Source organism: Myotis yumanensis, unplaced genomic scaffold (genome assembly GCF_028538775.1).
Source record: "Myotis yumanensis isolate MYYU_CA2020_CCGP unplaced genomic scaffold, mMyoYum1.0.hap1 SCAF_13, whole genome shotgun sequence".
Lineage (NCBI taxonomy): Eukaryota > Metazoa > Chordata > Mammalia > Chiroptera > Vespertilionidae > Myotis > Myotis yumanensis.
Genome location: NW_027223764.1, coordinates 38,436,982 through 38,461,841, shown reverse-complemented (window position 1 = coordinate 38,461,841; position 24,860 = coordinate 38,436,982). Strand labels below are relative to the sequence as shown.

The window sequence follows — 24,860 nt, the reverse complement described above, 5'->3', positions numbered from 1 at the left end:
AGGCCTGCGTGTGCCTGTAGTCTGTCTATCTTCTCATTTTATAGGTGAGGAGAAGGGACTCAGAAAGGTTGCAGGAAGCAATTCGCTAATACATCTAGGGAGAATTCAACAGTCTCCTTATTCAGGCAACATTTTATCACTGAACACATTCGTGATGATAATTTTTAAAGTAGAATTTGTTGTAACATTCATAGGCATATTTTAATTAATTTGTCTTATATCTGTATTGTTATAATAAGAGAGCAATCTACTTTACCTCCATCGCTTTCATTACTGGAAATGGAGAAGCCAAGTTGGCCAAGCCACCATTTGCTGATGTCAGTGAGAGTCCACAGCCTGTTTCCAATAGTGTTTCTCTGTTTGTCACTTTGACCTCATGAAATATGCATGTTAATAAAGTACCAATTTCAAAAGCTTTCTCTTCAGGTCCATCCATGCTGTTGCAAAAGGTAAGATTTCCTTCTTCTTATGACCGAGTAGTAGTCCGTTGTGTTAATGTACCACAGCTTTTTTATCCACTTATCTACTGATGGATGGACCTGGAGAGTATTATGCTAAATGGAATAAGCCAGTCGGAGAAAGACAAATACCATAAAATAAAATAAAATAACAAACAAAATAGAAACAGACTCATAGCTGTCAGAGGGAAAGGGTTGGGGAGCTGAGTGACAAATGATTAAGCAAACAACAACAACAGCAACAAAACATGCCAGTATGGTCATTACCAGAAGGAAATGGGGGTGGAGAAAGGAAGGAGAGAGTAAAGAGAGGATAAATGGTGATGCAAAGAGATATGACTTTGGGTGGTGAACATACAATACAATATACAGATGACGTATTATAGAATTATATACCTTAAACATATATAATTTTATTAGCCAATATAAGTCCAATGAATTCAATTAAAAATTACTTTCTGTATTTGGCAAAAACAGATTTAAATCAAAGTTGTTACCCATTCCTGGGAGCTGTTTTTATTTTGTTTCAGCATTATTTTGCTGGGTTATGATTTTAAGCAAACGGGGAAAAAAGTGGCAGAAATGCTTTCTTAAAACATTCATTGAGCACCTGGTTCAAAATAGGTTCTGTTCTAATTATTAGAGGTATTTAAAATAAACTTTGAGCTTCTGAAGTATTCAAAAGATAGCAATGAAGCAAATATATTATTCAAACCAGACCAACAAAATAGCTGGATATGGATTAATATCAATGTTATGGGAAAACAATGAGGGGAGTAACTTGTTATTTTGAGGAAGTCCATAGATATTTTTAAAGAAGTGGTAGAAATTAAACACTAGATGTCCAAGAATGCATCAGAATTCACTTGGCAGGCAAGGGAGGAAAGCGATCACAGGCTAAGGAAACAGAAAAGGCTAAGTAATGGAGATAAGAATACAAGACCATATAAGGGTAAAAGAGCCCACCTATCAGCATAAAAGTATGGTGAGGAGAGGTTGAGTATGGCAGCGTATGGTTGGGTAAGTGGAGCCCAGATGGTAAACAATCTTCTATGCCTTGCTATGAAGCTAGCTTGATGTGTGTGTGTGTGTGTGTGTGTGTGTGTGTGTGTGTGTGTGTGTGTATGTTTAATATCAGGTCATGTTCCTGTTTGTGGATGCCATGCTGTTGTGGGCGGCATGTGTATGTGGAGAAAACACAGTTCCCTTTTCTCCTTCTCCCTAAAGTAGTTTCTGGCATATAATCTTTAATGCATCTCAAGTGGTAGAGCAATGAATGCTTTTCTTGGTACATGTTTAATACTGAAGAATTTTAAGGATGTTTTTTGTCAAAGCAAAAGAACAGTTCTCATTAACCCTGTACTTTTCACACAGGTTGAGAACTTGCATACATTGTTAATTCTTGAAATACGACTTTTCTTCAAAGATACTGGAGATTTTACATTAGCTTCTTATTAGCTTATTTAGGAAGGTTAGTATGAAAGTGAGAAGAACCTTGCAGGTGAGGGTTGAACATGTCATCAGCTGGTCCAAGAAAATTCAAGGTAAAATATTAACTCTTTACCACTATAAAAAGACATCATCTAACAACAAAAAAAACCCAAAAACAAAGCAAAGATATTGTATGTAGAACTTTCAGATTATTTTTTTGTTGGGGGGAGGGGGGTGTGTCAATGGAAGTATTCATTCAATCAAGATAAAATATTTTTAGTTTTGTTTAATATTTTCTTTTTCAATTGTGGTCATTAATATTGTGGTTTATCAAATATGGAATCTTTGAAATTTGAGAGCTCTACGATTATTTGAAGTTTGGTCTTCACTGAATTAGAGCTCATATTTATAGTCTCTTTTATAGTATAGTCCAATTAGCATCTTATAAATAATGCAAATATGGATGAATCAGTGAGTAAGAATTCTGCCAAAGTTCATTGCTTATTTTTAACATATTGGTATTTGCAAATATCTCAAGTTAGTCTTTATGTAAACTCATTTCAAAGTACTGTTATGAGTACTTAAGACAATAATTCACATTTTAAATTACACAGAATAATGTCAAACACAAATTGCCTGTATATAATTGTTGCAATTTCCTCTAGTTTGGCAATTCTCTCATAAGAAAATAAATCTACATTTCTTTTTCTTAGTAACCCTGATTTTCCATGATTACTAAGAGAACAGATAAATTCAGCCTCTTAAATTCTTACAATAGGTTGGATATAATCAGACTAATTATTGACAGTGTTTCAGCATTCACAATCCTTATGTTTGGTGTTTTGTGGTGTGCCAAAAAAAATATGTAGACCAGACTTTCTATCTTTAAATAATGTCCATGACAAATGGAAAAAGAGAGGGCACATCTATTAAAAAAATATTTTAAGAAGTAAAGATGAAATGAGCAGAGAAGGGAGACATTTATAGGCTGTTTTTTTTTTTGTCAGGCCGAGGATTAAGGATTCAGAGATCAACCCGGAGTAAAATTCAGATCAGCATCAAATGTTTAGGCTTTGAGGCTGCATCCCTGAGAGCATATGAAGGACCCAATCAATTGGCAAGTCATCCCTGTGGCCTGCCAGCGCTTTCTGAACATCAGTGAATTTACTGGCCACAGTGGAAGAGAAATTAATGTTGCCTAAATATTTTCCAGTTTCATTTTTTTTTAAATCCCCACCTGAGGATACTTTTTCCAGAAAGAGTAGAAAGGAGGGAGGAGAGGGGGTGAGAAGAGAGAGAAACATCAATGGAGAAACACGTCGATTGGTTACCTCCTGCACACAGGGCTGGGGTGCAGGTTCCCCAGCCCACACCCTTGTTCAGGTATCAACTGCAACTCTTCAGTCCGCAGGCCACTTCTCTAACCACTGAGCAAAACAGCTAGGGTTTCCATAGCTTTCTTTCTCTGTGTTCATCGTCTGCTTTGGTTGAAGAGTGTCAATATTAGAGGCTTCCTAAAAATGTCAGCATTCCAGGCTTTCCAGATCTGATCCTTGCCTACTCTCCTGTTTCTTTCTTTGCCCAGCACTCTGCTAGGGAAATCTCTGTTCTGGTCAAATTAGATGACTTTTCCTGGAGCAACTCAATTACTAGTGTGTGGCAGCCCCTGCCTCCTTTCCATTGGGCCAAGCCTTCCTCATTTTCTTCCAGCTCAAGTCTACACTTCTACAAGTTTGCATTTAGCCTTCTGTGATAGATGTGGGCAGATTATGACTTTCCCTCAAATAAAATTGGTCTTAAAAGTCTTAAAATGGGAGTGTAAATCATTGGTTCTGGTGTCATTTGCCATTTTTATTGACACAATTGCAGTACATAAAATCATATTCGGCTACTTTGCTGAGTGCTTTGCAATGGAGAAAAGAGCAGTTTAGAAGTTAGTCTCTTGTCCTTAGAATTTGAATGATTTGAAATCCAGTAGGATTAGACAACTCAATCTATTTCCCTTGTAATTCATCTGAGGAAAATAAGTTGGTTTTTGATTTGTAGTGTATATAATATTGTGTTAATTACAATACTGCAGAGATAAAATGGAGGAGACACTAAAGGACTAATGGACTTATTATGCTAAAATATTTCCATTTCCAAGCAGAAATTTAACAAAACAGACATTTCTCTCTCGTCTATTCATTTTGTAGATGTGGTAGTACAATAACATCACATTATACTAACAAATTTCTAAATGTATTTATTATGTCTGTTTTTTTCTTTAAATGTCTATTTCTCCTTAATTTTTTTTTTTATTACTCCCCTTTTCTTCTATTTTTTTGTCTGTAATCCTGTGTTTATGTAGATCATTTAATGTAGTATAAATGTATTTCACTAATGGAATTTTATACGAATTTTCTAAAGCACTAGAATCTTTGTAAATATCAAAACTGTAGCTACAATATATACAAATACAAACAAAAGATGGACTAGGGTATGCTGTCTTGGAGGCATTCCAGATTGGCATCCTTTTTCGGCTCCCCACTTCTATACTCCGTATTCTTGGGCACCAAAGCACCTCAGTGAAAAACATTTTGAAAATTATTCATCTACCTAAACATTTTATGTATTTAACCTTAGTGGTTTTATTCCCCTTACCACCTTTTATGTAAATACTACTCGTAGAGATGTGGGTAATTTTCATATAATTAGGTATATCACATTTTTTTCAATATATAATTGTACGGAGCTATCTCCCTTAATTTGCTTGAGAAGTAATCATAAAATAGAATTGTTGGTCCTATGTTAATTGTTAATTATGATATAATTTCTCTGCAATAAAACTCTCAGCTAAATAGGTAATATATGACATCTTCGTGAGTTAGTTTAGCAGTTTGGTTAAAATATAAAATGTTTCATGTCTGTTTTGTTTATACATTTATTAATGTCATATGGTTGATCATCTGTGTAGCTGTTTTCCTAAGTGTTTTCAGACAGCTAAAGACACATTTTCTCTATAAAAATATAGAAATATTTTCTATTATAAATACAAATGCAATTGATTATCACTACGTAATATATTTGTTAAGCCAAAGATGTCCTCTATTCAATTTTAAGGAATTATTTATTGAAGGAGAAAAAGGCATAAAATGATAAGATATAAGTTCTAGAAGGTCATGTCAGATTATTTTGTCCAAACCTCTCATTTTATAGATAAGGAAGATAATTCCTGTGTTTTAAAATTTAATATTTCTTGTAGAGTTAATATTTGAGAAATGGTTAATATCTCCCTGAAGACCATTGTACTTCAGGGCTTTAGATTGAATGTGATATTTCACACAAAACACAACTGTTGATAAATAAAGCATGTTGCAGTACTATTGTTCTTCATGGGTTGTGAGTGCCCATAAAGGATGACTTTGGTAAAATATATGTCATGATTGTGTTCATCTGTGGGGGGCTGATTATTTTCTTTCGAAATAATAGTAACGATATGTTAGAAAAGAATTCCCAGAGCTTCCAAATTGTCTACCTGAATAATATCTTACTTACCTGTGATGGTTTGGGTGCACGTTCAAATATGAATTAAGTAATGTAGTTCTATGTTGAAAAAACTGGACTGAAAAACAATGCATGAAAATGATTCTCCTGAACCAGAATAAGCTATTTTATATACTGAACACTTTTGCACTCATTCTTTGTCAACCCATAAAAGTACATGTGTATTTGAATTAACCTTATTTTCAAGTAAATAGATAAGCAATTGGGCAGCATGACCATAGGTTTGTATGAGTTTTGTAATTTGTATGTAATATAACAGATATTACATCATGTTATACTTTTTTTTTCTGGGGTACAGTGGAAAGATCTCTAAAGAATCAATTATACTCTTTTGTGATCAAGGAGTTAAGTTGATACAAATGATCTTATATCCAAAGTGCAAACTTTTTACATACCTAACCATTTTAAATATCAGTTAAATAAGGATATTTTTAAAGACCAAATAGGATGAGAACAATAATGTATTCCTTTGAGAGAACATTATTTTCAGAGAATTAGTTCGAAACAACCCATTAATAGACCCTACTCACAAAATTTATATGTCATTCTGAACGACCAACAGAACCCATTTTTTTAGTTGTCAAACCAGAAATTTGAGGCATAGGGTAGCTTTAGTTAATAATTGTTCTGCCTCACACCATTATTATGGGATATTTAAGATGCTCCACACTGTCTCCTATTTATGCTCCTGTTTATACGTGAAAGATTCAGAGGTTCTTAAACCACTAGAAGTTGCTTTTTCTAATTCACCCACTTATTGTCATGATTTTCAAAGTTAAAGCACCACCTGCATTGATTTTGCCTTACCTTTTCTTGCAGTTCGAATGATACTCCTTTAATAATTTTCAGTTGGTGATAAAACAAAGAATCCACAGAGAATTGTAGTTATCTCTTGCAACAGAAATGCCAGAGGTAATGTTTTAAGTCTTGCTACTTAGAGTTCTTACTACTGGCTCTCTAGGGCTTTACTTAGAACCTATCCATTGGCTCTTGTGGTTAGAGCTAACTCTGGAAGACTAAAATATGGAGATAATGTATCATCTTATCCCCACCTGACTGATTTCATAGAACTAAGGCACCAAACACACTTGGATTAGAACACTGTTCAGAAAAAGTCCAAAAAGCATATTCTAAAATATTTGTGGCTGTACTATGACTGCTTAGTTCTGTTTTTTAGTACCTCTGCATTCCATACTCCAATCAAAGATCTAAATCCATACACATTTCTAAAAAAGGAAATTCAGGCATCTATATAGTTCAGACTGTAATGTGTACTTTGTTGTATTATAAAACCAAGATCTATACTGTTGGACTGAAAGAGGAGAGAAAAAAAATGTCCAAAGTTGAGATATTAATTTTTATTGAAGCATCTGGTAAGGGAAAATTATTCTGATAAAGTTAAAGGTTCTACCAATTGAAAAGTTGAAGTACCCATTTCTGTTAATATACATTAAACTATAACTACTTTCTTTGACACTTTTAAGAAACCTTTATGAAGATTTAAATGAAAGTCCCTTATGAAAATATCATTATATTTTATGTTAAAACGTATACCATTATATTTTATGTTAAAAGTTATACCAAACAAGTACTTAAGATTATCTTTGAGAACAGAAGCACATCTGTTTTATGATACAAAGGCAGAGAAATAAGTTCTACTTAGGACAGAGAGTAAATTTTAATTTTTCTCCTAACAATGTGAGGAATTCTTTAAATGAATCCCAATGAAATTACACTTGTTCTTAGACAATTGCACTGTAATTCCAATAGGGTTGTTTCTATTTTTTGGAGTAAGTCTTTAGAACAACTGAAAATTACTCTGCGTGAAATAAAGCCTAAGATCCAAGTGCTTAAACTGAGCAGTTAAAATCTATCCTCTGGGATACATAGGTCATCTGTGATGTTTGCCAACTGTTTGCATCATTAAATGGTCCATCATAAATGTTCCCTTGTGCATGCCATCCTTCTAGCATCATCTGTTCTAACATCAGCTCATGGCATAAAATATGCACACTACAGAAACCACGATGGGAATCTAATAATTTGAAGACTCTCTTTTTCCAGTTGGATTGAGATGAGGGCATATGTCATACATAGCACAGTCACTGCGACAACTCACAGGGTTTTCCTCCCTGGTTCTAACCCCAGGGCCTAAGGTGCTATGTTCCTGAATTTTGCACAACATATAGGCTACCTGGGTGGTTATGTCAATAGATGTGTCACATTGAATAAACATTGATTAAGTGGTTAGCATCGCTGTGTCCTTAGGCATCTTACAACTTCTTATGTAGGCTACTATCTTTAAAATGAGTTTGGAATGTACTTTTATGTCCAACTTTAGCTCTAATACTCTCTCATCACCAAGATTCTAGGCAGAGATCTGTTAGTTACTCCTTCTACTTAAACTAGAAAAAAGATGGTATAAATGATTGTGCATTAAATTTACCATGAGATAGGATGGAAACACATAAGGCTTTATTTGGAGACTATTTAATTTTATATATATTTGAGATTTTAGTACCTCACTTTCTAAATTGCTACATATGTTATATGTGTATATATAACTATATAGATACTATAACATACAAACCAGAAATTTGTATGGCATAGTATAATATATGTATTATATATGGTGAATGAATTGAGAAAAGTATACTTTTTTGTAAGAGAGATTTTCTCCTAATATTTATTCACCTAGGTCAGAAGTGGCAAACTTTTTCTATAAAGAGCCAGATAGTAAATATCTTAGGCCTTGCAGACTATAGGGTCAGGTCTCAGTCATAACTATTCAACTCTTCTGTGGTAGCATAATTAGTCATACACAATACATACATGGATGGGTGTGGCTGTGTTTTCATAAAGATTTATTTAGAAAAGAGGTGGTGGGCAGAACTTGGCTTGTAAGCTCTAGTTTACTACTGATCTAGGTGATATGAAAAAGATTCTGAATATATTTACACTCTAATGAACTGTGCCTATTGCTATTGTGGCTCCACTTCTAACATAGCAAACAATATCTAGAAGATCACTTGTCTATAAGATGCTGATATTATTTTCCTTTTTATACATAAAAAAACATGGAATTCTAGCACAGCTATCCATGCAATAATTTAGCATTACTCTCAAGTCTAATGAAGCATATTTTATTAAATCATAAAGTCATATACTATGATTTAGGCCTGCACGCTTCCATTCTGTAGCCCTTCACTAAGTGTAACTATTTAAATAAGTATAATTGATTAAAACTAACACAATTAAATATTCTTTATTTTTAGTGGTATAAGACAAATTTCAAATGCTCAAAAGCCACATGATTCTAGTGGTTTTCATGTTGGATAGCATGGAGAACATGTCCCTTATTGTAGAAAAGTCTACTGGACAGTGATGATACTGGACTAAAACCACACATCCTACCATTGTAGACAAAAAGACAAACATTATCATAGAAGTGAAACAGAAATAAATTTTAAACTTTCAGAATCTATAATTATTCAGTTTCAGACTTTCAAAGATTTATGTTTAATACTATTACCACAAAATATTCTAGAGATTTGTGGCACTCACTTGCATTATTCAAGAGGAAATCCCAATTCAGGGTCTATGTTGTAAATGTCACCCATCAAAGCTACTCAATCAAATTGTTGAGGGCCACCAAATTGCTTCTTGTAGACTTGTACTATTCAGACTTTATTAAATAATTTTAAGAACATTTAATTAACAAATCTGAGCTTGCATGTCCTAAAATGTTGGTGTCTCTCTCTCTCTTTTTCTTCATAAATATATGAAGTAATACTATATATATATTTACTGTTTCTCTATAAGCTCACTTCACTTCTAGCTCAGAGAATTAAAAATAATTTCATTTGTATTTATATAATGAAGGGCCTAAAGAAATTTGAATTAATTCACATTTTGGCTTATAAATGGCTTTTATAACTTCATAAGTTCTCATTATTGAAATGTTTTAGAAATTTTAGAAAAATATTGAGATTCCAAAGGAAAATACACAGCAGGTTTTAATTTTTTAATCTAGTGAGAAGAAACAGTTTTGAATCAATTATCCACAGTTTCTAACATATAATCAAGAATTTTGACAATATTTGGATGTTGGATTGCCAAGCTATTAGCGACCAAGAAATTTGACTAGACATCCATATTAATAAACACCTGCTATAATAGTATAACAGATGTTTTGGAAATACAGCAAACCCAAAATGTAAATTTTAAAAATTTTGGTCATATTTATTTGCAATATGATACCTAAATTAATTTTCATGACCTTATCTTATTTGTTTTACTAAAATCCAATTGTGGAAATAATTTCTCTCAGTAGCAAGTATTTTTTTAAATGATAAAAAAGATTATGTTTGAAAGCCAAGTCTATTTGACAAACATTTAAAATTATGAGTCAAAAGTACATTAACAAATACTGATATGTAATGTGTGTGTATAAAATACATACACATATCCTATATAATAAACGGCTAATATGCAAATCAACCAAATGGCGAATGGTGGAACGACTGGTCGCTATGCACATACTGACCACCAGGGGGCAGACACTCAACAAAGGAGCTGCCCCCTGGTGGTCAGTATGCTCCCACAGCAGGGGCACTGCTCAGCCAGAAGCCAGGCTCATGGCTGGTAAGTGCAGCATTGGTGGTGGGATTCTCTCCCACTTCCACGGCAGTGGTAAGGATTTCCCACTGATGGCTCCGCAAGGGGAGCAGGCCTAAGCCATCAGTCAGACATCCCCCGAGGGCTCCTGGACTGTGAGAGGGCACAGGCCGGGCTCAGGGACGTGCCCCCCCTATCCCGCAAATACATGAATTTTGTGCACCAGGCCTCTAGTATATTACATAATTTAGGATTTACTATTTTAAAATTTATGATAATTGAAATTTAATACATGTAATTTTAATTTATACTCACATATGTAAATTACGTAGATTTATCATTTTTTACAAAAAGCTTATTGTTGAACTGATGCACTCAAAATAATGTTTCTATTATATACTAAGCTATCAAAACAAATGCATTCTCTTTCCTATTGGGAGCATATTTCATGAAAATAATATTTGAGTAAATTTAATAAATAAGCAATCTATATTATCAACAAAACAAATGCATGAATAATACAAAAACATCCACAGTATCTACAGTTGAGCTGAGGGGATATTCTAGTGTATAAATGTGTTTATTTTTTTCAATACAACTCCAATTATGAAAAATTTTCCAATGCAAATTTATAGGATATTTAGGCAAGTATATATTTAATGGAGTCTCTACTAGTTAACTATGTCAGAGTATTAAACTATTGGTCTTAAAGAATTCAAACATTATATACATATATTAATAGCATTAATATATCTCTATAGAAATTTGAAGTAAACAAAATACTTCTATAGGCACTAACCCATTTAACTGAGGAAGTTTTTCCATGAGATGAACAGGACTGACATTACTACACCCTTTTAAAGATGTTAAATCTGACCCTTAGAGAGGTTAAGTATATAATGACTGCTTGTAAGTGATTCCTGTCCCCACCTCACCCTGTAAGATTGCAGCCACTGACATGAGCAACCAGATTCCTGATGTTAACAGCATCAGTTTGGGCAGAGGCAGAAACTGGTTGTTAAATGGAGTAGTAGAAAAATCCAAGGATCACGATAAAAATAAGTAACTAAGGGAGCAATGTTATGGGTGCTACATAAGGCTAAACACAGCCTGAAAATTGTCTTCAGGGAGACAAATCTTGGTTTATGGAGAATGGATATATACACACACTTCAGGTGGTGAAAAATTAACCATAGTGAATGTTTCAAAATTGATAACAACATGGAATTTATACCGCTTTCCATTTAATAATGGACTTATTTTCACCCACAATCATGGTTAAATGCTGAAACATCCAGTTCTGAGTTAAAGCTCCAATATCATCTTGCTGTACATGTAATTCTAACTGACGGGCCACCAGACTCCCACAGCCTATTTTGCAAAACGTCAATTCTGAGACCTTGGTTGGTTGTACAAATTTGGCCTCAGTGTTTTAAAATCCCCCCTCTATTAGCTGCTGCTTGTCGCTGTAATTATCTGAGAGGGCTCAGTTTGTTCTTCCAACATGTGCTGCTGTCCTCTTTGCAGCGGAGGTGAGCTGTGATGAGAACACTCTGCCCCCGTGCTTCTCCAGACCTGCCCTAAATCTTGATTACAGCTATCAGGTGTTTTTCTACTGTTTTTTCTTCCTCTCTAGTTTGACTCTAATACAGCCATCTTCTTCGTCACTTTCATGTAACGAAGGTGTGTGTTTTCTTCTTCTTTGCTTGTTCATTGTTTAATTTTTAAAAGTCCTCTTTCTTCGTCAGTATTCTAGGATGTATTTTTCAGAAAATGCAATGGTGTCTTAATTATCAAATATCTGAATCTATTCTTGCAGGATATCCATTGTGTTGCTCTGGAAGACGTGTAGGATAAATGTGAGGAATTTGACAGATTTGTGCTCAATTTCACAAAATAGCTAACGGTTAAAGCTGCCAAACTAACAAAAGTAAACCTATCCCATGGAGGCAAGGGTCTCTAGTGTGGAAATACTCATCAGAAATAGAATCTATTAGTCATAGAAGTTGTAGAAATTATTTCCACAATTGAGAGAACCCAGACTGACCACCAAGTTCCATTCAACTACGTATTAGTTTCTGTGATTGTATAGGTCAAAGGCATTTGTGACTATAAGGTGTCATGATTCATGTCCACTTTGATTGTCTTTCATTCACTTGTCTTACCTAGTTTTATGCTTTAATATCATTATTTAGGTTTAGATTACTTAGTGAAAAAAGAAATTACTTCCTTTGGAAATACTCACACATTTCCAGCTGGACTTTAAAATGCAAACATTATATCTTTTTTCTTATCCACTTTACTTATTGCTATTATTTGCCTTGTGTTAATTCTGAACTCAGTACAGACATTAATTGTTTTCTTCTTTAATATCCTCCTCTGCCCTCACCAAGTATTTGATGATATTTACTCAGTTTTATTTTTATCTTACTATTATTTGTATCTGAAGCTATCATATTTTTAAAAATACATATTTTTATTGATTTCAGAGAAGAAGGGAGAGGGAAAGAGAGATTGAAACATCAGTGATGAGATAGAATCATTGACTGGCTGCCTCCTGCATTCCCCCTATGGGGATTGAGCCTGCAACCCGGGCATGAGCCCTCGACTGGAATCAAACCTGGGACCCTTCAGTCCGTAGATCAATACTCTATCCATTGAGCCAAACTGGCTAGGACTGAAACTAACTTATTTTTTACATGCTTATTAACTTTACCATATTTCTATTAGATTTCAAGCATCAAGGATGGAAATCTCTATTAAAAATCCTGGTCTATAGTTAAAATGCACAATAGTTATATTTAATGAATAAATTTATAAATAAACAGATAACTAAATATACTACTTTTCTACTTTGGCATCCATGCAGCTAAAGATAATAGGGAAGGCAGTCTTTCCAGAAGGTCTTTCAGTTGGAGTGACATTTCCATCCAGTTATTCTGTTACAGAGAGTAGGGGCCATGTCTTATTCATATTTCTTTTTTTAAAATTGATTTTAGAGAGAGGAAGGGAGAGGGAGAGATAGAAACATCAATGATGAGAGAATCATTGAACGGTTGCCTCCTGCATGCCCCCTACCAGGGATCAAGCCCGCAACCTGGGCATGTGCCCTGATTGGGAATCGAACTGGTGACCTCTTGGTTCATAGGTAGATGCTCAACCACTGAGCCACACTGGCAGGGTTCTTATTCAGACTTCTGCCCATGCATGATATTGTCTAGCAAAGAACCTCACACATACCAATAATCAATAATGATTTGTTAATTGTACAAGTTAACACACTTCATGGAAGATAAACGGCATTTCCTAAAAAGCCTTAGAAATCTGGAATCTTTTATGATTAAAGACAGGAGAAGGAGGGGTTGTGTTTGAGAATAAAAGGATCTGGCAACCTGGGATAGCATATGCATAGGGCAAGAATCAGAAATAACAGATTTTACTGACCACCTGCTCAGCCAATTCCTGAATGTGTTCACTAGATTGGGCCACTAGCTCATATGAGCATCAGTATTTTCTTTAGTAATTGGGGCTGACAGTCTCTGTCATTCTATACTTCAGGTTTTGTTACGTATATCAAAATTAAATAATTTGTAGAAAAGTGCTCTTTAGTTTGTACAATACAATTGAAATTTACTATTATGAGTAACATTAAACCAACAGTGTACTAAGGTTCCCTTTTCTCCACATCCTCTCCAGCACTTGTTTATTGTTGATTTATTGATGAAGCCATTCTGGCAGATGTGAGGCGATATCTCATTATGGTTTTAATTTGCCTTCCTCTGATGATGAGTGATCTTGAGCATATTTTTATCTATTAATTGGCCATCTGTATGTCCTCTTTGGAGAAGTGTCTATTCAAGTACTTTGCCCATTTTTAATTGGATTGTTTGTCTTCCTGGTGTTGACTTGTATGAGTTGGATATTAACTCCTTATCAGATGTATCATTGGGGAATATGTTCTCCCATTCGGTGGGTTCCCTTTGCATTTTGTTGATGACATCTTTTGTTGTGCAGGAACCTTTTAGTTTGTTATAGTTCCATTTGTTTATTATTCCCCTTGTTTCCAGGATATATCAGGTATATTGTTATGAGAGATGTCTGAGATATTACTGCTATGTCTTCTTCTAAGATTTTTATGGTTTCACAACTTACATTTAAGTATTTTATCCATTTTGAGTTTATTCTTGTGTATGGTGTTTATATTTCTATATTTGTTTTATAATGTACATAATTTAATATTAGCACAATAGTATACATGTGACATAAATAAATATATATTGAGAGAGGATGAAGGTAAGACCTGTGTTATCTCATTCTATGCTTGAAAGAGAAGGATGAAAAAAGTCTCCAAAGCAACCTATTTGCCTAAAACTGTGGATATTTCTGCTTAAAACACCAAAAGTTAAATGTTATGAGGGTATGTCTTCAGAATGCCAACTTCTGGTATAAATATGTTAGCCTTCTTGGAATTGATCCCATTGGATAGTAAAAATATTAATGAGTTTTTCCTGTGGGAAAATATCATTATTTCCCATTGAGGCAAAAAAAAATTATTCAGCAGCAGTATAAGCTATAGAAATGAATTCTATAAGCTCCCACTTTAGAGCTGCACATTCTGATTTTATTCAGGGTAACATCCTATCATGTGGCTGTTTGTTTCCTATTTTTTTTTTCTTCCTAAATAACCCCACTTAATTGGAGGTCCAGGATCTCACATTTCAAGAAACATTTTCAAAAAATAAAACACTGAGAATTAGGGAGGAGTTCTTGGCAGGAGAGAACAGCAGCCATCTCAGTCAATAAGCTTTAAAAAATAAATAAATTGGCAAACATTTGATGCCTATTTTTAGAAAGAGAGAACTGGCAGGCCTTGAATGAAATAAACTCCCTATAGAAGGGGGTGAAGGAGATCCATGGTCTAATATGTTCTGACATTGAACCAAGGCACACTGCTGGGGCACGACCAAAGTACCCAATGCTACCACAGAGCAAAAAGGTCTAGAGAGTAAAAAAAAAAAAAAAGGAAGGAAAGTAGGAAAAAAAGAAGGAAGGGAGGATAAATATCTAAACTTAGACTTTCTTTTATTTGTCTTTCTTAAGTAATTTTGGTTGAATAAGAAATAAATCATTAAGCATACAATTCTAAAGTAGTTTATATATGTTGTTTAACAAAGTTAGTCTGATAGCAACATGTGACCCTGCAGACTGAGTTATTTAATATGAAAGCAGTTCCAAACACCTAGGTATTGTATGGATCTATATTATTCCAAAGCAAGGGGTTTTTAGGGCAAATATCAGCACATGTAGAATAAGCATGGATCATATTCTAGCCTGGGGCAAGAAGAGGGAAGAAGTCCTACATGCAGGAAGATAGGGAAAGTTTTTCTTTTTTCTTTTTTTGGGAGGGGGAGTTTTTCCAATAATTATTATAACAATTATTACTCATTTCTTCTTTGAGACGTACAGGCCTTGAAAACTCTGGAAAATATTCTCATAAGACATTCAGAAAGTATACCTGCAGCTTAAAGGGGTCATTTAGGGAAAATATTATAATTATAGTTAATATCACTTAAGAAAACTTGGGAAGTAATTGGTTACTGAAACTATGAACTAAGGGATACATTTCTCAGTGGTGGCTCTCCAGACTCATATGGGTAGTGAGGATTGACAAGGGAATCCATTTCTATCTTCTCTCATGCATAGGAAAGCAAGCTCTCCAGCACCAGCCTTTCCCCATCCCCTCCTCCCCCAAATGACTAAGTCATTAGTCATCAATACCTTTCAGGATATAATAGAAAATCTGTACTGGGCACCAACATTTGAAAACAGGTCTTTTCTCGCCTTCTCCACATTACCTCTCTGAGTGTGCACATTAATCAAAGCCAATGTACTGTAAATACAACTGCACTCCCTGACTGTGGGAGTCCCTCTTACTCCTGTTGGCAGTGGCCTCAGCATTAATCATACACATGATCTCTTACAGAGCCTGGCCATTTTTTCCAGCTTCCCCTTAAACTACGGTGACATACTAGCTGCTCCTGCTTCTTTAATAGCAGCCCAAACTCAATGGGTTCAGAAAATAATTTTCCATTTATGAAAAGAATATAATTCAGCTTTCATTATTTAATGTTTGACTTTCTTAAAGCTTTCATACCTACTCTCTTCTTATTCTAGTCATGGCCCAATGTTATCCTAAGGTCCAGTTGAAGAAACATTTGGGGGTGAAGGGGCCACCAACTTAGTGAAGACATCACAGTTAATAGACTGGATCCACAGGTGGTCCAAGAATCTGGCTTGCCACCAGTGTCCAGCCTTGTTGTTGTTGTTTCCAAGATGATAATACTACCAGTAGGTCTTTGGCATGCCCTCCCTCCCCTAGTCTAGTCAGATATAGCTACAGTTTATTAAGTTTTACTACATTATAAAAGATTTTGTTGCTAAAATAAAATACAGGATTGGAGCACCCCTGGAAGGATGCACAGAAATGCTCTAAGTTCATAAAGCCTTGTTTTCTTTTCTCCCTGTGCCCAAATGAAATGCATTTCCAGCTTTCTTTGCAGTTGCATGGGTCTATGTGTCTGGATTTTAAAATATTGGTCAGAGTAATGTTTCCTAATTATTTTTTATTTTATTTTTTTGATTATTGTCATTATTATTATTTTTTTTACAGAGAGGAAGGGAGAGGGATAGTGAGTTACAAACATCAATGAGAGTGAAACATCAATCAGCTGCCTCCTGAGCACCCCCTACTGGGGATGTGCCTGCAACCAAGGTACATGCCCTTGACTAGAATCGAACCTGGGACCCTTCAGTCCACAGGCTGACACTCTATCCATGAGCCAAACCGGTTAGGGCATGTTTCCTAATTCTTATCCTGGTCCCTAAAGTCTCCTCTGATATCCTCAATATTTTCCTGTGTCAGATGTCTGAATGAAATGAATCCATCCATGGGTCGTGATGCCTTAAAAAGTAGGTTATCTTGTAATAGAAGGTGCCTGGGTTCTTAAATGGCTATGTGGTGTGTAGCCCATCACCCACAGTACGCCTTGCTAATGATATAAAAGAGGAATCTTCTTCATTGGGATAAGGACTAAGATATTTTGATGTTGTTAGGCTACTCTGAATAATATGAAATAGGAAAAGCAGAAATGAATATATATGAATATATACATATATATGAAGACATATATCCCCTTTTCATGGGACATTTCTTTCAGACTTGAATCTCAGAGTTTCTTCTAATTACTCAGGAAGTTAGCTGTTTACTCACTAGCTGATTTTCTAAGGAATTTTATAGGGTGCTCAAAACTTGAGAATGATACTTTATAAGACAAAATAACATCCCAGGGGAAAAAGTTGCCTAATTAAAAATTCATGTTTTAATAGTAGAAGAACAGTGTGTCTTGGCTTGAGTCTATTTCCTCTATCTCATCATTTTCAGTTTCTTCATGATAATTAGTTTTTTTTATTTCGTATTCAATGTCAGAATTACAAGTAAGAGAACTGTAGAGCTAAGTTATAAATCTTGGGAAATTCATACTACCAAAAAATCTGTCCATTAAATGTAAATCAATTCTTTATAAGGAGTTAAAGAATAATCTTAACAATAATGACTATGCACACATACACACACACAGTTTATAGGTGTAAACATCTATATATATAAAAGCCTAAGCGACCGTTATGACCTAACGACTGAAACAACTAGTCGACCCGTCACTATGACACTCACTGACCACCAGGGGGCAGACGCTCAATGCAGGAGCTTCCCCCTGATGGTAGGTGTGCTCCCACAGCCAACCTCCCACAGCCAGCCAACCGCCCCTGGTCCCTCCCCCCAGCCAGTAAACCTCCTGCGGTCCCTCCCCCCTGTCCAGCAGCTGGCAGGCCCCAAGGCCCCAGCTGCCTGGCCCAGATCAGGACTGGGTGTGATGGCCCCGATAGGCTCTGATCACTGACCAGACCTGGGGACCACACCTGTGCACGAATTTCGTGCACTGGGGCTCTAGTTTTGTTTTTGTTTTTTTCTTAGTAAAAGGATATTAAGGTGTAAGAAGAAATTCAATATAATCAAGCTAGTCCATATTATCTGGAAAGTGCTATAATTATTATATAGAAATTTAAAAAGTCACCTATAAAATAAATAAAATATCTTTAGTCACTAAATAAAACATCATTACTTGTAAAGGGATCGGGAAAGAAAAAATAAACATCTACTGAATACCTAATATGTGCCTAACATTGTGTTAAATATGTAGTTTGTATGTATCCTTACCATGTGGCAAGTGTCGTCATTTTAATGATGAGGTAAAATGCTCAGACCAACTGAGTCATTACCAAAGGCTACATGGCTAACAAGTGTCAGTGCTGGGATACAGACACAATGTATTTCCCAAGTCCATATTTACTTCACTCTACTCTATTGCAGCACTAAACTTGAGTGTTAGGATTAAATAAAACAAATGTCTAACTAAGATTCTAGGAGAAAAAGTTGTATTTGTTGTATTAGAAATAAACATCAAAGTGCAATCTCTGATAAGGTGTTTGTAAAGGCTGAGTTTGAGTCTAGTGATTATATCCAGCGAGAAAGGAAGAGGGGGAAAGGCACCTGGGCAAATCATAATGAAAAATAATAATATCTTATGAGAAAAATCCCAGGAGAGCCAACTATTGATGTTATTTCAACCATTTGCCATGATTCTAAAAGTCTATGTCATGTAGCACATGTATATTTTGGGGGAACTGGGACAAATTTAGGTCGTGTTCCTTGAAGCTGTTGTGTGGAATGAAGTCACTATTGGTGGACCTCCTGAAGACCCAGCTCCTATATCTAACCCTCATTTTTGCACTCTGTTGCTTTCATGGTAACTCTCATCATGTCTTAAGGAGATATTTTAAAATAATATAATTTGATCTTTATGTGTTTTATTGAAAGACATATAGGATAGTCATTGAAAGCAGATTCGATAATCAGTTCCCCTGAATTCAAATCCTATCTCCAATACTTAAAAGCTGTTGAACTTGATAAATTATAAATTTAACATCTTTGTTCCTCAGTTTTCTCATCTGTGTGATGAGGATAATAATAATTCAAAAATCATAGGGTCATGATCATGATCAAATTAGTTTGTGTAGAAAATGCTGCCTAGCACATAGCAAATGCTAAATGTGTTAACTATTATGTAACAAAATATCTGCTATCATTGTTTTCATCTATTAAGCTTTTCACAATGTCATGGCATTTATATATAAATGTCAAAGGAAAAGAGAATTAAAGGGAATATTCTGGTCTTGAAATGAGGGTTAATATCCAAGATTTAGGGACTACAAAAGATGTAATTAACCTTTTTGTTTTATTTTTAATTAGTAGCAGAAAATACCAATTATTTCAAAATTATTCTCAAGCCCTAAAAGACAAAGTCGGTCCATGAAACTATATGATATTTTCTAATATTAAAGCAATTTTCCAGTTGGTTGAGTTGTTACTGAGCAGCTGTATCATCTTGTTATTACTTATGCTAATTAAGAGAAAGAAGGGAGGGGTGGAGAGGACAGGGAAAGAAATGAGAATCAAGATTGGAGCAGTGTCAAACATAACTCAAAGGTGTATGTTACACAAATAACATTTCAACCGCTTTCACTTGCATTTATAAAGTTTTCGATGGCATGAACATCACTGGGCGATTGCAGCCCTTCCCATTATACCTTCTAACCTATAATTTAATGATTAATTGGCCAACTCTAGTCCAGAGTTTCATCTGCCCTCCTTCTGGGGGAAATATATTATTAAGGATTTCTGGCCTCTGGTTCCTTTAAAATATTTCTAAAGTCTACCCCCTCCTCTTCTGGGTGTCTTTCTCTGTAGGATCCAGGCTCAATGATTTAAGACACAATTTGCTGACAGGAGATCCTGAGAACCCATTATGAAAATGAAGGCAGCAAACAACCTTTGAATGTATTTCCCGATTTTAAAAAGCCTTCATTACATAGCACATTTCAGGCTGAGGATGTTAAAAAATTTATCACAGTTTCAGTAATTGCAGCTTCCTCTGGAAGCCCGGCATGATATGGAATCATTTGTAAAATGTGAATTTTGTTTGGCGTTCAGTAGGAAGCTTGCCAGGCAATACATTTAATTAGGAACACGGGGAAGGGAATAATTGCAGTCTGTCATAATGTATTATCATTACTTTTAAGTTCTCCACGTGTTTAGGACAGTGGTCTCATAACAAGGTGTGTATTTAAAGCTAGAAGTAATTTCCCTCTCCTTGGGCCAGCGATTTTATATGGGGAGATGTATTATGTTGAGTGGGAAGGTACATTAGCCTCATTCCTTAGATATAACTCTTTGTCCATTGTTCAAACTCAGAGTGTTAGCTGCTCTCCTTAGAAACCGCCTTTGTCCATTGTGTTAAGGCCTCGGACACTGATGCATTGCCCTTTCGGGAGCTGAGACAGCTTTATTGAAGTTTAACTTTCTCTGGAGATGCATCGAAATAATGAAATGCAATGTCTCTCTTGAGCATAACCATGTACATAACATCTAGCCCCGCCTGATACATAAATTTGATAAGAACAACTCAAATACTGTATTGATTAATGTTGATGTTTTTAAAAATGACAAAGCAACATGTGTCAGCCTACTCAAAAAGAAGTATGATGATGACCATCTTCGGAGGCCAGGTTTCCCTTGTGCTAGACATGATTTTCCATTTTATAGGGAAACTTGCTTATAATGAATTTGAGAGGCACCGCAGAAAAAGTGCAATGAATGGGCCTCCTTGGCACATGCGTTCTGCCGTTCAGTTTTCAAGTAGAGGATACTCCGATCATTTATCTTTGCGTGAATCCCTTCCGTTAGTCATAGTCTCCTTAGTGAATGAAGAATTTCCTCTAATAACAAGTCATTGGATTTAACATTAGGGCATCTGCCCTCAGAACCAGTCCAAGGTGTAAATAAGATTGTTTCCTTCTCTTTCTCTTCTAATTATGCTAGGTGTTAGCCTCTCAAAATCTTCCTTTTCTCACTCTGACCAGTTTACTACTCCTGCCCACCTCATCACTCTCCCTTCACCCATCAAAGCATCAAAACAACCCTACATGATAAAAGCCTAATATGCTAAGTGTCTGTTCAACCAATCAAACCGTAATATGCTAAGGATATGCTAAGGCTGCTCAACTGCTCACTATGACATGCACTGACCACCAGGGGGCAGATAGTCAACTGATCGACCAGTTGCTATGACATGCACTGACTACCAGGGGGCAGGTGCTCTGACCAATAGGTTAGCTTGCTGCTGGGTTTCCGGCCGATCAGGACTGAGCAAGATGGGCTGGACATGCAGGGCCTCCTGCGGTTCCTCCCCAGCTGGCCAACCTCCCGTGTCCCTCCCTGGCCCCAATCATGCACCAGTGGGGTGAGGGACCCTCCCCAAGTGCACAAATTTCATGCACTGGGCCTCTACTTATGTTATAATATATAGATGGTGTATTATAAAATTAGAGGCCCGATGCATGATAATTTGTGCAAGAGTAGGCCTTCCTTCTCCCAGCTGCCAGCACCGGCTTCCCTCTGGCACTCAGGACCCAGGCTGCTGGCACCAGCTTCCCTCTGGCACCCAGGACCTGGGCTGGTTTCCCTCTGGCCCTGGCTTCATCAGGAAGGATGTCCAGAATGACGTTTGGAAGATGTCCAGACTAATTAGCATATTACCCTTTTATTATCTAGATTATACATTTGAAACTTATATAATTTAATTAACCATTGTCACCCCAATAAATTTAATAAAAATTTATAAAAGCAATTATGATAGCATTTCCTTTAGGGTCCCATTCTCTGAAAAATAAGGAAAAGAACCCAAATAGTTAGAACAGCCAGTATTTGACACTCAGTAGAGGATTAGCAATTGGACATAAGGAAGTAAGGAGAGAGGAGTGGTTTTAGGTAGATGGACAGTTACATTCGTTCAGGCAATCATTCGTTTCTGAGGAAAGAGAAATCAGAAAAATATCTCCTTATCTCATCCCTCTACAAAGATGTAGGCAGTGCACTTCTTTCTTCTTAACCACCTTGTAAAAGCCCTAAATGGACACAATTTTGATTCAGTGGCATTAGAAATCAAGATTATTTTAAAGTAACAACCACAACCATAATAACTTGTACTATTAAATGCTTACTTTGTTTAAAGCAGTGTTCTGAGCACTTTGTAGAAATAAAAGCATGATTCTAATAGTAGATGCTTCTATTACCACCAAAGAAACTGACGCACAAAGTGGGTATTTATCTTGATTTCCTTAGACAAATAGTAAGAAGTGATCTGATTTTGGTAAACAGTACAAGATAGTATGACTTCAGGTTCATACTCATTGATTATTTCTATGAATTAATTGTGGAGGAGAAATAATGTAATTAAAAACAAAATGCAATTAACCAAAATACTGTTAAAAAAAGAATTAGAAAGAACAAGACTAAAAGTCTGATCAAAATTGCTGTTGGACATAGATCAAATTTTAAATCTCACGTTTCCTCCTAGAATTAGAAAAATGTGTTTGCCTTGAGGTATCTACATTTTCTAAGAGTATTTTTAGACTGAGGTTTATTATAAGAAATACCTGGGAATAAAGACTGAAAGTAATCCATCTCCTTGACAGTATTTCTTGCATCTTAATACAATAGGCCTTTATTTTATTTTGTCTTACTTAATACTGAGGTATAATTGAGATCTATCTAAAACTGAAGTATATAAAGCTAATAGCCAGTACCTTGGGGTGCAAATCTGTTTGTTTATGGGATGCGTGTATGTGTATATTAGCATGAACCACTTCAACTAACATGTATTCTTTTATTTTAAGGGGCAAAGGACCACTAAAGCACACGACCGATGTGATCTATGCAGCTAAAATGATATCAGAATCAGGATCAAGAATGGATGTCCTTGCTCGACAGATTGCCAACCAGGTGAATTTTCTACAAATGCATGTGGTGAAAGTCTAGGAATTGTTTTCTGCCATTTCAATGTTAATTTTTAAAAGTTGAAATTTTACTCTATTGGATTATGTTTTATTACTGAATTATTTTTAAATTTTATTCAGCAATTAATACACAAGTAGTAGACAATTCATTCTAAGGAAGCTTAGTGCATTAGTTATTACTTAGGACTTGATTATTTCTAAGATTTTGAGTTTCACATATTCAAATTATTTTAAATATCAAATATATTTTTTGAATTTCAAATATATTCCATTGGCTTTAATATCCAATGTTAATATTTTTCCTTAATACCTTATATTTCTTATTTTTGCTCTGCAAAAAGTAATACTTTTCAGAATTCTATTATGTTATACTTTCTGAGTCAACAATATATTCTGGCACCCTATGTAAAATTGTAAGGTAAGTAGTAATTATTAGAGTACTAAAGTGAAGATTAAAAATGTAGAGGTATATAATGCTTATAGAGACTGATGATTTATATAGTTGGTATTTTTCTTTACGTTTCTCTAATCTGTATTTCCGTTTTCTAGGCAGCATCTACATTATTAGAGTTACCTTTTGCCTAACATGAAAGTTAGGAAAGTCAGTTTTTAGTTATGGTATAGGCATATTTAGTTGATATTTCAAACTGAGATGTAGTATTACTTTGCAGGTTTCATATTATTTCAAATTATTCAATATTTCATATTATGCATTATTCAACTTTATAATGCATATTTATCTCCCTTTGGGGGAAAGGGGCACTATTCTTTTTGACTTTGTAACTATTCCATATTATTTATAGCTTATATACTTTTATTGGGATGCTTATTATTATTTACTCTTTTTATCCTCTATTTCTTAAAACATGAAGAATTTTCTCTTATTAGATGTTGTATTTGTGGATATAAGGAGGAGAAATAAATAAGAAATAATAACAAATAGTTTTAAACATTCTTGAGTATATATATACACACACACACACACATATATTCAGTGTCTAGCTACTTTAAGCATTATAAATATTTTCTTAATTTTTTAGTATTTAGTATTTATGGTTAAAAACAAACTCTATGCTAATATGTGACCAAATGACTGAATCCCAAATTTCTGGTTTTCTATATTATGTCCAATCCAAGTTGAAACTGAAAATGAATTGAAAACAAATCTTAAACTCAAGATAATTTTAGTCTGTGCACTAAAAAATGTCAGACCATCGTTTTCCAAATATAACTCTCACAAGTCAGCAGTCAGTGTAGACCATATGAGTCTGTTGTCCTTTATCTCTGACATAATAAAAGAGCTCCACTGTATTTTTTTCTTCACCTGAGGATATGTTTTTATTGATTTTAGGGACAAAGGGAGAGAAAGAGAGAAACATTGATTGTGGGAACTAAACCCACAACCTAAGTATGTGCCCTGACCTGGAATCAGTCTTCTGGTACATGGGACGATGCTCCAACCAACTGAACCACCCAGCCAGAGCAAGTCCCACTGTTCATTTTAGCTATACCTTCCATAGATACGCTTTTCTTCTGTGTTTTAGAAACCTCAGCTTGCTAAAGTGCAGCAAAGATAGACATAGCAAAGAAGGAAAATGTTCAAAGTATACTGAGATTTCTACATGTAGAATCATCTCAAATTGATGACTAACCAAATTTGACAGAGTGAGGAAAAGCCCTCTTTATTGAGATAGTAAATTGAGTAGAAAATAGTTTTATCATAGGCAAGATGGATTATGAGATAGTTGAGGGTTCTATGTGTTGGATGTGAAATGTTGATAAGACAATAAAATGAATAAATGCAATAGGTATATGGAACTTCTGAAGACAGAACTG

At 35.1% G+C, this 24,860-nt stretch overlaps 1 protein-coding gene across 5 annotated transcripts in view; it reads left to right on the top strand.

Moving 5' to 3' along the window:
* The window catches only part of CTNNA3 (catenin alpha 3), a 1,374,069-nt gene that overhangs the window by 1,234,300 nt on the left and 114,909 nt on the right, over positions 1–24,860 (top strand). For all 5 annotated transcript variants that reach the window (XM_070432843.1, XM_070432842.1, XM_070432840.1 and 2 more), the window contains one exon: positions 22,905–23,010. In XM_070432843.1, the coding sequence (XP_070288944.1) occupies positions 22,905–23,010 (106 nt within the window). The remainder of the gene's footprint in view (positions 1–22,904; positions 23,011–24,860) is intronic.